General features: G+C 42.3%; 1 protein-coding gene across 2 annotated transcripts in view; it reads right to left on the minus strand.

Annotated features, from left to right (window-relative positions):
• The window catches only part of TENM1 (teneurin transmembrane protein 1), a 250,817-nt gene that overhangs the window by 34,423 nt on the left and 199,710 nt on the right, over positions 1-16,684 (minus strand). For both annotated transcript variants that reach the window (XM_068412163.1, XM_068412162.1), the window contains one exon: positions 8,764-8,918. In XM_068412163.1, coding sequence (XP_068268264.1) covers positions 8,764-8,918 — 155 coding nt within the window. The remainder of the gene's footprint in view (positions 1-8,763; positions 8,919-16,684) is intronic.

Consider the following 16,684-nt stretch of genomic DNA (forward strand, 5'->3'; position numbering starts at 1 on the left):
GCCTCAAACCTGCCCTGTACTCAAACTCCAGACTTGTGCCAGCCCATTTGGTTTCCCTCACCCTAATGCTGTGCAACACTTGCAAATGCCCAAATTAGAATACACTGGGCAACCTGAAAGGCTTGGAATAGAAGCAGTAAAGACAGCTCCATGTAAAGCTCAATTATTATTGTTACTCACTTTATAACACACAAAATCTGTTGCATCTGTGGGAGGTCCTTTACCCCATAGATGTGTGAAGGGTTGGGTGGTGAGAGGAGGAGAGCAACATACACACAGTACCAGCCATGACAATCTTAAAAAGAATGGCTAATGTAGGAGTTCCCTGCATCAAAGCAGATATTTCTTAAATTACAGGCAGGCGTTGTTATTAGTGGATGTGGATGAACAACTGGATTAAAAGAAAAGGAGGGGCATTGCCTGCTCGGCCTGCCTCTGCACGCTCCCATCAACATCTACATTCCCTTCTTGGGAAAGCAGACCTTCTTGGGGCTTGGACTCCAGAATGTCAGGGACCAGCCTTCACTATCCGATTACTTATGGTAGCTCTGCTGTATACGTAGAAACCACATATACATATATGTATATAGGCATAGTTATTTATACATATATATGTATATATTATGTGTATATATATTCTTCATGCATACGTTTTGTCCTCTATGTCTCCTCAATAGATGAAAAAAGTCAGATGTAGTCACCAATATATCTCAACCCACTGCAGACTCCCACCACTTTGGCAAAGCTGTGCTAAACATTTTCAGCAGTGTAATTCAGCACAGCAGATACAAGGCCTCTGCCACAAATAACTCATCAACCAGACTACATCGTACTGAAACCATATTTAAATGAGAGAGATAATCAAAGGCTACCTGCGCGTAAAGAATAAAAAGTGATGCGACCAGATAAGCTGGTTGCTTGGGAAAGACTGACAGGAAAGCTTCAAAAGGAGCCAGGCTTCTCAGCTGGGAACCCACTCCCTGGAGAGCTAAAAGAGGATGAGGTGTTTGGGGAGCTGGGCAGCGTGCTTTGGCCTTGGCCAGGTGAGGATGATGGGCAAGCTGTAGGAAGCTTGGGAGTGGCAGGGTTCTGATACGTAACATACGTGCAAGGGCTTTGTGCACACACAGGCATTTGGTGAGCGTGGAGGTTTCTGTTAGTTGTGAAGGTGCACCTGAGAGCATCTAGACTCAGGGCTGAGCTGCTACCTTCTTGCCAGCCATCCAATCCTTACAGAAGTTTCTTCCTTCTTGCAATTTCTCATTAGAAACAAATGACTAATCTGGCTCTGTATAGCAAAAAGTAAAAGAAAAGTCATGAGCAGAGGCCTGTCAGGTCTCCTTCACTCCACCATCAAGTGTCTGACACTCCCTGCCTCAACCATCAAAGAAAAGGATGCAATAGCTGGAAGCGTTGATTAAAACGTGCATAGCCTTTTACTCAGTAGTAATGCATTATTTATGGCAGATAATTGAAATAAATTGCTGTTTTGCCGGTGACCAATAGAAAAAGAGCACTTGGGCTTTAAGGAAGAAATTGCAGTGTGACTTCATCGCATGCTGCCTCGCTTCTATGACTAATATTTCAAATTCAGTGATAGAATAATTTGATTAGAATATAAATTAGCTGTGATGAAACCATCCTGCTTTCTGTTTGATATTCTAAAAATCACATTATACACCTACAAGTTTGATTCATGAGCTCTCACAGACTTTTTTTCCACCTGAGGATCTAATCCTATGAGCCTCTTTTCTCTCAGTTCATGTTAAAGAAAGGCTACTTAACCTCTCCTCTACCCCTGGGAGAAGATTATTTTATCTTCCACCTGAAGATCCTTTTTAAAAAGGCTTTCAGCTTGCTTTTGCTTCAAAGTATGGATACGAGTGACTGCTCGTTCCTGCATATGCTATTATGGCTGGATTCTTTGGTATAGGCTTATGGTTTCCAAAGACTAACAAGTAATTGGGGGGCGGCTCATTTTTGAAAAGGCCTGAAAATGCCTCAGTAAAGGCTCTGTCCATTACCCGGTTTGGTCTATTTTTCAGAAGCACATACATTCTCTTAGGATACAGTTGCTCCTGTATGGCTACACACTCGCCACTCACTACCCTTTCAATTAAGCTTGGAAAAGCACCCAGCGAGAAGCCTTGGTTCCACTGAATTCAGTGGCAAAACAATTGCTGATTTTTGCTGGGGCCGTGGCTTTCACCCTAGTTAGCTCCTCTGGTACTCTGGCAAAGCCAGAGAAGAAAGAACGTGAAATTAAGCAGCAGAGTAAACCACAGAATAAGACAACTTTATACTGGAAAAAAAATAACAGCTTTTCTGGACTCCTTCATGCAGCAAAAATTAGAAAAAATAGTGATAAAGATCTTTTCTAAAAAGAAAAAAGCTCTGAAAGTCTTCTGTAAGGGAAGACCACAAATAAAAATTAAAGCGCCTATAAATTGTCATTTCTGCTTTGTGTGCTTTTTGTTCAGCCATTTCATGAATACACATAAAACATGTTTCTGCGAAGCACTGAAAAACACAGTTCAGAGATTTGGAATATTTATGAAACATTAATTACACATAACCAGAACAGTGTATTAAACGCCTTACACAGGCAGAGGACTAAAAGTAAATCAAGAACAGGGGTAAGTTTTGCAATACTTTGCTACAGTGAAAACAAAATTATTGCATTTTGATAGCATGCAGCTCTCTAACACAATTAGAATATTATGCATCTACTGTTAAAAAAAGCCAATGAGAAAGCATTTTGCGCTTTCTGCTTTAACAAGAATGCAGTACATACTGTCGAGTATGTAGAGAAACACCTGAAGGGATAGTGTGCCTGCCTCTGACCTGCAATACTAATGAATTAATTGGCTCGATGTAATCCTGCAGTTGCTTAGTGATATCCTACTCTCAACCTGGCTTAAAAGTACTTCAGCCTAGAATCAATTTGGGTTTTATGCTAGCAGCTTGCTCCCCCTGTTTCTCACCCATTCATCAGATCATATTTTTGTCTTTCACATTTTCCTCTCCTGCCTCCAAATGTACCCAGTGAAAGTTCTGTTCAGGCTGTGCTTGCTCCAACAAGCAGACCCTCATTGCTGCTTTCAAGTGAGGTCACCATGTCCTGGGAGCTTTTTGTTCTGCTCAAAAGGCTTCCACAATGCCACTGAAGCATACTGTGCCTGTGCAGATGCTGGTGGGGAGTGCCTGCAGCACTTGTGACTGCGGGAGCAATGTCAGCGTTTGCATTTTTGAGATATATCCGACATTTTCAAGCAATTCTGCTCATCTTTACTCGTGCTTTCCAGCATTCTGTCTCTCACTTCACTGTTTCAAGTAGGTCATCAACAGCATTACTTATTGCTCTTTCCTCTCTCCTCCATCACTCAAGGTAGGCTGTCTAGGACATGGCATTCTTGCCATGTATGGATTGCTTTTAAACACTGTTCTAGAAATCTGCCTTTTAATTTGACATATGCAAGCAAATTGCCTATGTAAGTAACGCTGTCACATTTTCATAAGGGAGCAAAACATTTTGCAGTGTCACTGAAGTTTATGTGAAGCAACACAATATAGATGGTTCCCTCACGTGGAGAACTGCTGAACAAAGGCTGATGAAGTGCAAATGTCAAGAAAGTCTTCAAACCAGACCTTTCATTTCGGAACACAGCAGTGACAGTTATTAACACCATCAATCAGGCCAGAGCTATTGCTTTGGCACAGACTCACGCCTAGTGGGGCTGACATCAGCACGAGAACAAGGCCATGGCTACAGGCTAAAAGACAGCTCTTGGGATTCATTTGATGTTGCCTTGCAAATGCTTGGTCTCTATATTTGCAGGGGCTGTGCTCGAGATTGGTTTAAACAGTTCCCAAATACTAACTGCTACCACTCGCACAGATATAAATGACTTGAGGTTCACAGTGGTGGAAATACAACCCACATATTTCTCATGGGAGGAAAGATACAGGATGAAATTGCAAGGTGGTAGAAATATCTGCTAATTCTCTCCTCAGCCTTCACTACAGCCATGGAGGCAGAAGAGAAGCGAAGCTTATCACTCAAGCTGAGCTGAAGTGTTTTTACTTTCACACAAAACCTCCCACAACGTCAATATAACTTCTATGAACACCGGATCTAATGAAGTCTGGTTTCCTAAGGACTTCCGTCTCATGGCTGACTGCCTTGGGAGTTTAATAAGATCCATGTACCAAATGAAGCTTTTCCTGTGAATGGAGCATTTATTAGATCCTGAGTGGAATCTCTGGAGTTTAATAAAAGAAAGCTCATGCTGCAATATTTCCTTTTGAAAGGGCACTTTAGGTCTCTCTCCTCCAACTGGATTAATATTTTTTATGGAATGTGCAGGAATTTAATTGCTGTGAAGGCTGGTGTTCCTCTGCAACTTTGTTTGAGATTGGACCAAGATTTTGATTTACTGCAAGGAAAAGAATACTGACAGACAGACAGACATACCCACACAACGTGCTCTCCTTTGCTACCAATAACCAGGCTAAAAACTTTCTGTATACCCTACGGATGCAGCAAACACTACGAGAGCGTGCACATTTGAGAAAAAGAGCAACCTAGAGATGCCTCTGATCTAGACCAGGATCAAATTCATCAGGCAGTGAAACAGAATGATGATCCCCTCTCTCTTTCTTCTTTCACTCCCCAACCCAGTCTCCTCCCTTAACTCTCCTGTTGTGGCTTGTGGCCAGGAGGCCCTGCCACAGGTCCTGCTGCAGGGTGGTCCCCCCAGCCAGCCCACTGCTGGTGCAAGTTCAGAGAGCAGTCAGCAGTGCTGCAATTCAAGAAGTCACTAGGAGTATTTGAGACCAAAGCTTGTGTCCCTGATTCAGCGGGACAATAGTCTTCCTATCCAAAGGGTACGGGGAGGGTAGGAGATAGAAGGTAGGTAGAAGAGAACTTCAGCTGGGCTTCAGTTTGACAGAAGGAACTATTCAGTAGACCTTACAGCTGGGAGATCAGTTAGCTCTATCCATGGGGCCTCCAGCTCAGATGCAAAAGTATAAGGTTCAGCATGGGTTGTTTATTCATTTAATTAACCTACAACAAACGAGCTTCCAAAGAAGAAATGAAGAATGGGAGCCAGACCTAGAAGAAGCCAAGGACCAAGCAGCAGGGGCACTCATCTGAAGAGTCTGGCATTCGGATTCTGGGTGCTGTAGATTAGTGCAGTAAATATTAAAAATCACACGACAAATGAAGACCAACACCACCTTTTGATATTCTTGAAAAATGTTTAGCCTTTAAAATTTAGCTCTTGTTCATGTTCTAGTATTCAGGGTTTCAGAGGCAGCATTTTCAAAAAATATTATCAGCTCTATCAGAATGAAAGATACTGGAATAACCGATTTTAATGTAGGTGTCTGCTAAAATCCTGGCATCAATGGTGAGTGTTGAGTATACACACACATATATTCAGAAACCTAGCTCTGAAGAGCCATTTTTTTTAGATTTGCTCCTTATCAACTAATTGAAGAACACCAAAATCATCTGTGCTAAGAAAAGTCGTCCAAGTTTTATACATGCTGAAATAGTACTGAGAACGCTGGCATACCATATAAACACCTCAACCAAATGTCCTTTTCCTTCTAAATTCAGATTAACATCCTCACAGTGAAGTATGAGATCGAAGTAATTAGTCAGAGCTTGGTGGTTTATTTTCCACAGCATATCATCTTTTCAACCCCAGCTGTCCTTCCCTCCCCCTGCTATGAATGCAGAATACTATGCTTAAGAATGAGAAGGTGGTGAATAACAAACACAGAATGATTAATAAGAACTGTTTCCATCAAAACTGATATTGGAATAAATGATTAAACCCTTTCATAATCAACTCATTTATTAAAGCGAATGGCTTAAAGTGAAAGCTTGTCATTTACAGTAGCTTTTGCAATGGGCAGTTATTCTATGTGTTTACTTCAAGAGTACATTTTTGTACTTTGGTAAATCAAGAAATATTGATTTTAGGCAAGTCGTTGATTTTATTGTCAGAACAAATTTAGTTTTGAGAATTGATTTTATTAACCTATTTCATAAGTCCCTCTAAACACACAATTTGTGAGCAACCCACATTCTCTTGATCTAAATGCCATTTGTAATTTAGCCAAAAAACAATTTAAGTGGAGACAGGCCAAATTCATTTTTCATTTATGTTTATGCCATTCCAGAATAAACTCAGCAGTCTTGCAAGGATATACAATTGTTTCTGACTAAGTGAAAATATCATTCCCTTACTTTTATTGATATAATTTCAGATTAACATGCTCGACTTCAAGGGGATGTGATTATTTCATAGAGTTTTCTGGTTATAAGCAACAATTTTGGAAGAAGACTATCGAGCAAATTAGATACAGTTACTTTTCAGAACATGCATTCTCGGCATTTATTTTGTGTCTGTGTTTTACTGTGTATGTGAAAAAGCTCAAAAGTATGGATTTCGTGAAAAACTTCAACAAGTAGATTCACTTAAACCCCCACAAAACAAATCCTCCAAAGAAGAAATGCTTCCAAAAGCTACATGTACATCTGTACTGCAGATTGTCAATAATGTGACTGAAGCATTTCCAAAATTTTGAGAAATGTGCAGCAATAGTTTCCTGTAGGTGCTGCAGCAGGGAAGCACCTGGAATGTTCATGGTAAAAAAAGTTTCTTTCTGCTTCTATGAAAAGAAGGCCCTACCCCAGCTGAATGCCGATGTCCTGAGAGGAACATGAAGAAGAATTTGCTCTATGACATGCTCTTCCTTATCTGTGATTTTGCAGCAGTCATTTCTCCATAGCATTGGAACTATGTTGTAGACTACGGTAAACTAAACCTGTTTCGGGAAAGTACCAAAACCCAGGATTTTAAGGCTATTTAAATCTACTTACAAATTTGGCATATTTGATTTCAGCCCCAAAAGTTTACCTTTTTAATTTCATTTCATAAATGAAATTCATTTCATTAAAAAAAAATTTTACTTCTGCATTTGCCAGATCCCCTGCTGCGACTTATTTGCTAAAGGGTATTTGCATTTTTTAAAAGGAATTGGAAACCATCAAAACTCACCATTTCAGATTTAGTGAGACATTTTGTTACTGAGCAAAATGAGCAAAAATTTCAACATAAATACACAGCCGCACACTATATGGCCAGTAAAGCAATTATTTGTACAGCCTGAGATGGAAATCACAAGGAGAAGGCAGGGAGCAGACGTTGCACTTGGCACCATTCCCTGCACCTCAGAGATCTCTACTCTGGTTATTGATGCCCCAGGCAGTTGTTATACGTATCCAAGTAGGAAGCAAATGTGCTTCAGGCAGCTTTAAGTTCCATGAAGCGTTGCTCCTGCCAGCTGGTATGTAGCAATGGAGCAGAGAGCCAGTGCCTCCAGCTAGGGAGCACTGCTTGCTGTGGTGGGTTCCTGTTCATCATCTGCAGGTCTGGCTGTCCTGCAAGAAGAGGTGCCAGAGCAGAAGTCGAGGTGCCCTTAAGACAATTACTAGGCTAGTTTAAGCTTGGGTTTAGCACAACTAAGCCAGTTGACCCTGTCCTTCTTTACATGGAATAATTATGTGTCTACCAGACCACAGAGAATACAAAGGCCTGCCTATCCCAGAACTGGCAACGGGGAAGCTGAGGTTCCCCTCCCCACGTTTGCAAATACTTAAGGTGAGATGGAGCAAAGACACATTTTTCTGTTTTGACTCTAGTAATAAAATCCCCAAGTGCTTCTGTGACAGTAGCATTAGATTCCATCATTTGTCCCTGTGAAATTTGATAAGAACTACCCAAAACACTGACCCCACTTTCTTCAGGTATGTGAATACAAGATCATCATCACCTGCTATTACTCAAAGTCTACTTAGAAACGAGGAACAAGCTCTTACCATTGTTACACCGTGTATTTTAACCATGATTTTCCAATTATGAAGGACTGAGAAAATGGCAGGGAGAAAATGAAATGCAAAATTAACTGGATCCTGTTTATTAGCTTACACAGTCCAGAATATAACTTTAGTATGTTACTTGAATGCCTCAGGGTTTTTGCAAGTACAGCTTTTCCCCCATTTTGAAGCCAATTAATTCAAGTGTGTATTGGCAAAGGTCAATCCCTTCCTTGTGCTATCTATAAGTGTGGCTCACTGACTTGTCAAGAGCATGATTTATATTTCTTCATGTTTATCTCTTTTTTAGCAGAAACTAGAGATGTGATAAATGTCCTTTAGTCCAGTTTCTTTTACATGGCTCTTGAAATAAGAACTGAAAAACACTTTGAGAAATGTATTGAAATGCAGTAGCTTCAATACAATACCACGGTGTGTAATTACTTACTGTTATGCTCCTCCATGATTTAGAACAGGCTTAGATGTAAACAGAATATATATTTTTTCCATTTAGTAGCTCAAGCAAATGAGCTGGATGCTGGACTAAAGCAAAGCACTCTAAACTGATAAACTCCTTAGAAGATCTATCTCAGAGTAGCAAGCAACTTTCTAAAGCAGTATGTATTCTTTATATAAGCCCCTTTACACATTCATATGCCATCTCCTGGAAAAAATCAAGCATATAGTTTTGCATTTATACGGTACACCTTAGAATAATCGTGTGAATGGAAGATCCACTCCATACTGTGCAGTCCAGAATTATCTGATTCATCCAGCATATTCTGATATAGAATCCTTGTACAAGAAACTAATTTATCTGTCTCCACAATGTGTAGAAAAGCGACAACACATGAAAACTGGGTGTCTACCTGAGTGATGTCCATTCCAGAGTCACAGCTCAATGGCTGGGTTGATGTGAGGCCGTTCGAACCTATTATTGTTGTGATCACACCGTTCTCATCAATTTTCCGAATCATGGTACCATCAACGAAGTAAATAAATCCGTGCTTATCTACAGTGATACCTGGACGAAGGGAAAGGGTAAAAAAGAGTGTTAGTACTGATATTGCCTAGATTAAAAAGTATGCGCTTAAAATGTTTCCTCTCCCCTTAGACTCTGAAAAATCTGCTGATTAAAAAAAAGTATGATTTTTTTTTTCTACCTATTACTTATTTGAGGCTTATACAAACTGTATATGGAAAGATCATACCCATATATCAGACTGTCTTTGACTTACAGAGAAAGAGGGAAGATATGAGGAAGAAAGAACAAAACAGCAGAGGCTTTGCATGCAATGTAATTCTATATACAGAGAATTAGGCTTTTCAATAACTTTACTTCATGTCCATCACAAAGTGGGACAAGACTACCTTTTCTAAGAACTTATCTTACAGTTGATTTTTCTTCATTTTCACTTGCTGAATTCTCATGCAGAGACAAATTTTTTTTATTACTGTACTGTCTGAATTATCAGAGTGTCTGAGCAAGGAAGAAGCACCCACAGAAGTGAGAGACTTGGTTGTGAGATGGCTATTCATACAAATGGTGCGAACCAGGCTCTCCTTAACAGGCAGAAGGAACATGTGCTGCAGGATGTATTGCAGTGCAGTGCTGCCCAAGACAATGTACTGGAACCACCCTCATGACAACAGTGGGCTTCAGCAGGAGCTAGTGCAGCTCTCTCACTGCACAGGAGAGACGGACCCTAAAACGAAAATGAGGGCTATGCAAAGGAAAGGCCATGGTCTTCTGTATTTCAGTGGGGAAACTGAGGCACAGAAGGCTTGCCGTCTCCCACCAGCTGTGTGCGGTACAGCCATGTCACAACTCATGCCCAGCCCTAGTCTGTCCCAGTCTAACTCTTTCTCCCCAGTTCTTCCTGCATTCAATTTGTTAGACTTTTCTATATTGCATGAACTGTAAGTAAGATCTTTTCTTCCTGAAATGTTGAAAATATAGCTAGAAAAGCACTTCTATTCACGTTAGGTTTGTGAAGCCTTTCTACCAAAACCGCCTCAGTTCTTGCTTTAAACTACTTCGCAATTTCCCATTTAAAGTTGCATAACTTTGCAGTTATAGCAGCTGCTGTGCACAGCCAAGCTATTTTAATAATGAATTTATGTTCTGCTACACAGAAATGAAAAGCAGAGGACTTGAACAGATGGTTTGGACAGTGGCTTATATGGTTCTTGATTTTTGTCCCCTGCATTTAGCACAACCGGAGTCTGCATGTACTCTGAGTTTACAAAACACTTGTCTGCATGCCAGTTTAGCATCTCATACAGCAATTCCACACGCCATTAAAAAAGAAAAAAACCCCAAATGAATTCCCTCCCAGCCCTATTTCCTTATACTTAATGTAGTTTCTTTAAATATATAGGAGCAGTTGTAGCTGGGAGCAAGGGAGAGTAAGCAGTGTGGGGGGCAGGCGCAGGACCAGGCGGCTCTGATGGGGAACATGCATCTCCCACGGGGCTGGGAGCAGGGGGGACAGTCCCCAGGCCCCTAAGTAAATCTGTACCTGGCAGCTGGAAACGCCTGGGGATTAGGTTTGAGTTACATACACATTGGTGTGTAATACGCTTTCTCTTACAGCATTAACACCCTGTGGCAGGGTCCCAATACAAATTGCCCATGACCACTTGTTTTCTAACAGAAAGCAGGAATAATAATTCCATCCCTTACTCTGGCTGAGAGGGAGGCAGCAAGCGAGGCTGCGAAGGCCTCGCAGAGGGACAGGCTTTCGGGTACACCCTGCCATCATGTCCCCCACCGCCCAGTTCCCATCCAGAGGTGCCTCTTCGCCGCAGGTGTCATTTAGGCACCTTGCAAAAGTCTGAGGCTATAAAAAAAAAAAATCTAAAGGTCACAGCAGTTAACTTTAGCATCTAGCGCTTCTACTACATCCAGTTTTCAGGCTATCAGCACAGTGTTGATCATTGAAATTAATTATTTAAATTGTCAATTCAGCGCATTCATCTGGCTGTGAACTGCCATTAGGAGAGAGGTATTCACCATCCTGTCACCTTCTCCGTCCAGGACAAAAAAACGCCCACAGACTGCTGAAGTGCTGCAGGGTACAGGGTCAGCCTACATCACTTTGTTATGTGAAACAGCTGATGACTGAAATGTCCCAGTTCTCCAGGAGAGATGTCACCTGGGGGACTGAAATCACCTGGGGGGGCTGGATGGGTCAGCTGGGGGGAAATCTGGGAGGTTATAAAAAGGCTAGAGGAAAAGCAGCCATCTTAGGGCCCAGCTCCCTGTTGGCCTGGGAGCTCACAGATTGTGCCTCCTTGCTACTGACTCCCTCAGAGGATCTTTAATCAGAGAGTAATGGTGCTTTTGGAAACTACAGAATGACTGGCAAGCTCATGGCTGTCATCTGCTTCTGAGATGTCCAATTACAAATTCAAAAGGCTGAAAGTTTGAAGGTTGGCTGAGGTAAAGCCATCTGAGAGGCAAAAGGGTTTGTTTTGGCATTTTTGGGGAGGGGGGGTGTGGTGGTGGTGTAACCTGTGTGTTCCAGTTTTTGGGAAAGGATGGCACCTCTGTCTGTCCCTCATGCATGCTAAAGAGACTTTGCACTGAAGAGATCTGTGCACAGAAAAGGCCAGAATTAGGGGTGCCCACAGGGCTGGAGCTGAGACCTGGCTGCCTCTTCAGAAACAAAGGCTGGGTGTGCAAAGAGAACTGCAAAATCGCTTTTGATACAACTGAGCTGCTAAAATATCCACCCTAAAAACCCAACTGAAGCAAAAAGAAATCCACCCTGGTTATTAATGACCATATAAACAATTAATATATAAATCTGATGAGGTTTTTCCAGATGTTATTCTGAGGGAATGCACATGGCAGAAGCCAACAGAGCAAACCACACTGAAAGGATTGCACTTTCTGTGGTGCAGCTACAAGTCTGGAGATGCTTTCATGACAATAGCTCCCAAAGGCCTCAGTCACAATCTACAGTTTAGTTTGTATATGGATAAATTTTCTCTTCAGAAAATGAGAAAGGCTGTGTTGACTCTGCTACCACAGTTTGGGGCCACAGAGCAGGTGGAGCTGGGCCCTGAGGCAGCTCCTGCTGTTCTCACTGGGATGCTCAGGGGTTCCCCGTCCTCCTGCTTGGGCCCTGTCCTGCTCTGTTCAGCTTTATGCTGAAAAGCTGAAGCACACTAAGGGATTATTAGTAAATGGAAAAGCTGCTAGGAAATTGCTCTAGGGTTTTTTCTTCTGGGATGTGTGAAGGTTGGAGACAAAAGTCTCTTCAGTCCCAGCCTCCTACTACTTTCTTGAGAGTCTCTTCAAGACCCCGTTTGAGAGGAAAAAGCCATGCTGGATTGCTGTGGCAGGGAAGGTGTGCAGAGCAAGGACCACCATATGTGGCTGTTATGCTGTGCATGCAGCTATGACTGTTGGGGGTGTTTTTAACCTTACTGATATTGCATTATGAAGCAATATTAGATGGGATTTGATTTGCTTTCCAGTGTGGTTCACAGGCTCAAATGAGAAACCTGATGTGGGTGGGAACTACAGCACATGTGCTGTGTCTTAGTCTGCCTTTGCAGAGGGGTGGTGCTGCATGGTAAGCAAGGAGCTATGCTTCTCACCTGGGTAGCGCAGCCCTGGATGGGATCCATGCTATGGATAACACAAGGCCAGGATCTATCACTAGGGCAAATGCACCTTCTGTTTTACACAATTTCCCTGTGAACAGATGGCTGTGTTGGCTGCAAACCATCCATTATATAAAAATCAAAAATTATGCTGCAATGAAACAAAACTACTCAGCTGTGTTGCTGGATTTCAAACACTGACTATATAAGAAAACCAAAGATCCTTTAATATTAACAGTGTATATTTTGCTTCCCAGCCATTGCAGAAAGGCAATCTATCTGCAAGGGAAGTACATATGCCAATGTGATGGCATAAACAAGCCCATGTCTTCAGTATTTGTACTAAAGATAATAAATTCCTGGTACTTCCTAATAAGCCAGTTCCTTCAAGTACCACTGTCTGTATGTTCAACAACGAACTACTGCTCCCATTGCTTACTCCTGTTCACTAAAACAACCTCACTTTACCCATTTGAAAGAATTACTTATGCATTTAAGTCTTGTTGACAAATATGCTATATAAGGCATCCATTGGAAAACAAAATACAGGTTTGTGGCTAAACTGTCCCAATTTATTCATTATTGGAGTTGGATTTATTAATGCTCCTATCACATCTTGCATGATGCTTCACATAATCTGTACTCCAAGAGCTTATTTTTATCCTTTTCTGACGTACAGTGTAATGCAGAACCAAATCACAAGCAGCACTTCAACTGTGCTTTAATCACTGAGGAACTCAGAAGAAACATGTATATGCTGAGTGTAATGAGTGGCACTGAGTGCAAGTAGGAACACTGCTCACTCCATGAGTGAGTGAAAAAAGTCAGTTTTAGGTATCTTTTCTTTGCACAGAGAATGAGATGTAGTTTGTATTGGACTCTGTCTGATCCTGTTTTTTTATGGAACTGTAGTACTAATCTGTATGCCTAACTGACTCTGTCTTTGGGCACAAATCTGACCTACCGCACAAGTGACAGGTGTACCTTGCTCGGGTATGAGATTCCTCATTAAACACTCATGTCTGAGTAAGGACAAGATAAACTTGTGCAAAGATTTAGTCTTGTTCTTTGGCTCAGGGCTGAGAACAATCTCTTCTGAGTAACATGCTTGTACTGAAGGACTGTTTTTAGTCATGTTTAGGCACTGGGGCTGTCTTACATAGGACTAGATTTTGTACCTGAATGTAAAAGAGAAGCTCTTATGAACATCTGTCTCCAGCAGATTTATGCAGACTCCTTGGAACAATATTTATAACACTTAGAGATCTTTTAATCAGTACCATTTATATTCTGTTAACTGTCATTAAAAATGAACTGCTGCTAGTGCAATCACACATGGCTACTAAGTATCATCACTAGAAAGACTGCAGAAAAAGTTTTGCTCTTCGTAACTTTTCTGCATGAAATAGTACTTAGTAAATGGGCTGGGTACAACCATGATAAACACAGAAGGCTGACTGTAACCTCTTAGGCTAGAACTTAAGGAAAAAAAGAGAGCCTATTTGCTCTGAAAGAAGGGTCAGGTAACTTGGGAGGTCTATAGGGATGTTGCCAGGTCATGTAGGGAGAAGATTAGAAGGGCCAAAGCTCAATTAGAGCTTGATTTGGCTGCTACAGTCAAAGATAACAAAAAAAGTCTCTACAAATACATCAACAGCAAAAGGAGGGTCAAGGAGAGCTTCCACCACTTGCTGAATGAGGAGGGTAGTGTAGTGTCAGGGGATGAGGAAAAGGCAGAGGTGCTCAATGCCTTCTTTGCCTCGGTCTTTAATGTCAAGACCGGTTGTCCTCAGGAGACTCGGCCCCCAGGGCCTGAAGTTAGGGACGGGGGGCTGTGTGAACACCCCGTAATCCAGGAGGAGATGGTTAGTGACCTGCTGTGCCAATTGGACACCCACAAGGCTATGGGCCCGGATGGGATTCACCCCAGAGTAATGAAGGAACTGGCAAATGAACTTGCCAAACCACTCTCGATTATCTACTGGCAGTCCTGGTTAACTGGAGAAGTTCCAGCTGACTGGAAATTAGCAAATGTAACACCCATCTACAAGAAGGGTCGGAAGGATGATCCAGGGAACTATAGGCCTGTCAGCCTGACCTCTGTGCCAGGCAAGGTGATGGAACAGATCATCCTGAATGCCATTACACGGCACATGCAGGACAATCGGGGCATCGGGGCCAGCCAACACGGATTCATGAAAGGCAGGTCCTGCTTGACCAACCTGATCTCCTTCTATGACAAAGTGATCTGCTTAGCAGATGAGGGCAGGGCTGTGGATGTAGTCTATCTAGACTTCAGTAAGGCATTCGACACTGTCTCTCACAGCATCCTTCTAGACAAACTGGCTGCCCGGGGCTTGGATGGGTGGACTCTTCAATGGGTTAAAAACTGGCTGGATGGCCAAGCCCAGAAAGTGGTGGTGAATGGGGCAAAGTCCAACTGGCGGCCGGTCACTAGAGGTGTTCCCCAGGGCTCAGTTCTGGGGCCGGTGCTGTTCAATATCTTTATAGATGATCTAGATGTAGGGATTGAGTGCACCCTCAGTAAATTTGCAGATGACACCAAGCTGGGTGGGAGCGTTGATCTGCTGGAGGGTAGGAAGGCCCTACAGAGGGATCTGGACAGGTTAGATAGATGGGCCGAGACCAACAGCATGAGGTTCAACAAGAACAAGTGCCAGGTCTTACACTTCGGCCACAACAACCCCATGCAGCGCTACAGGCTGGGGGAAGAGTGGTTAGAAAGTGGCCCGGTGGAAAGAGACCTGGGGGTGCTGATCGACAGCCGGCTAAACATGAGCCAGCAGTGTGCCCAGGTGGCCAAGAAGGCCAATGGCATCCTGGCCTCTATTAGGAATAGTGTAGCCAGCTGGTCTGGGGAAGTGATCGTCCCTCTGTACTCAGCACTGGTGAGGCCGCACCTTGAATACTGTGTCCAGTGCTGGGCCCTGCACTTCAAGAAAGATGTTGAGGTGTTGAAGCGAGTCCAGAGGAGGGTGACCAAGCTGGGGAAGGGTCTGGAGGGTCTGACCTACGAGGAACGGCTGAGGGAGCTGGGGTTGTTTAGCCTGGAGAAGAGGAGGCTCAGAGATGACCTTATTGCAGTCTACAACTACCTGAAAGGAGGATGTAGTGGAGTGGGAGTTGGCCTCTTCTCCCGGGCAACTATCGATAGGACAAGAGGACATAGCCTCAAGCTTCACCAGGGGAGGTTCAGGTTGGACATTAGGAAGCATTTCTTCTCAGAAAGGGTCATTAGACATTGGAATGGGCTGCCCAGGGAGGTGGTGGAGTCACCATCTCTGGATGTGTTTAAGAAAAGCCTGGACATGGCACTTAGTGCCATGGTCTAGTTGACGTGGTGGTGTCAGGGCAATGGTTGGACTTGATGATCCCAGAGGTCTCTTCCAACCTGATTGATTCTGTGATTCTCTCCTGTTATATGCTCTCAGGAGTGATTTTGGTTAAAGGTTTATTTCCCTTGACAGCTCTGCCTTAGTGCATGATTACAAATGCAAATAACACTTTGAAAGCAAACTGATCACTCTTGTGTGTAGTTCTTATAGGTATAAATTCAAAATACATATTATTATTATACATATGATCTTTCAGTCTAGAAATCCTGGCATTTCAATGTTAATGGAGCTAAGTTTATAGTGCTAAAAATATGGATTAAAACTAATAAAGTAAATTCCCCATTAGAGATATTTTCTTTTTTCCACTGACATCATAGCCTGCACTTGCATTCTAAGAGACTCTTTTTGCAAACAAATCCTTTTTGAACACCTCAATAAACAGCAGCTAGAGCTATATGTTGCCCACTTCTGGAAAGTCTACTTTACACTTTTTGCTCAGCTAAAAACTTTGCAAATGAGCATTTTACATCGAAAACTTCTAATTAAACTTCTAAAGAATTTGTAAAAGAACATCTAAAACTACTGGTGAGGGCTGATAAAAGAGAATGCCACTTTCTGCTGAAGAAAACTGTATTTAGAAGGAACTTGTGATTCTCATAAAACTTTTAATAGGAAGAAGTGAATCAAATTGGTTAATTACCATTTTATGGTTGGTAAAAGGGCAAATTACATGCCATCCATTTCTAAACTTCTAAATGTCTCCAGTGCTTTTAATTAAAGCTGCCATCTAGAAACTAGTAAAGCAATTTTATGCAAT

The sequence above is a fragment of the Nyctibius grandis genome, chromosome 13 (genome assembly GCF_013368605.1).
Source record: "Nyctibius grandis isolate bNycGra1 chromosome 13, bNycGra1.pri, whole genome shotgun sequence".
NCBI classification, from domain to species: domain Eukaryota; kingdom Metazoa; phylum Chordata; class Aves; order Nyctibiiformes; family Nyctibiidae; genus Nyctibius; species Nyctibius grandis.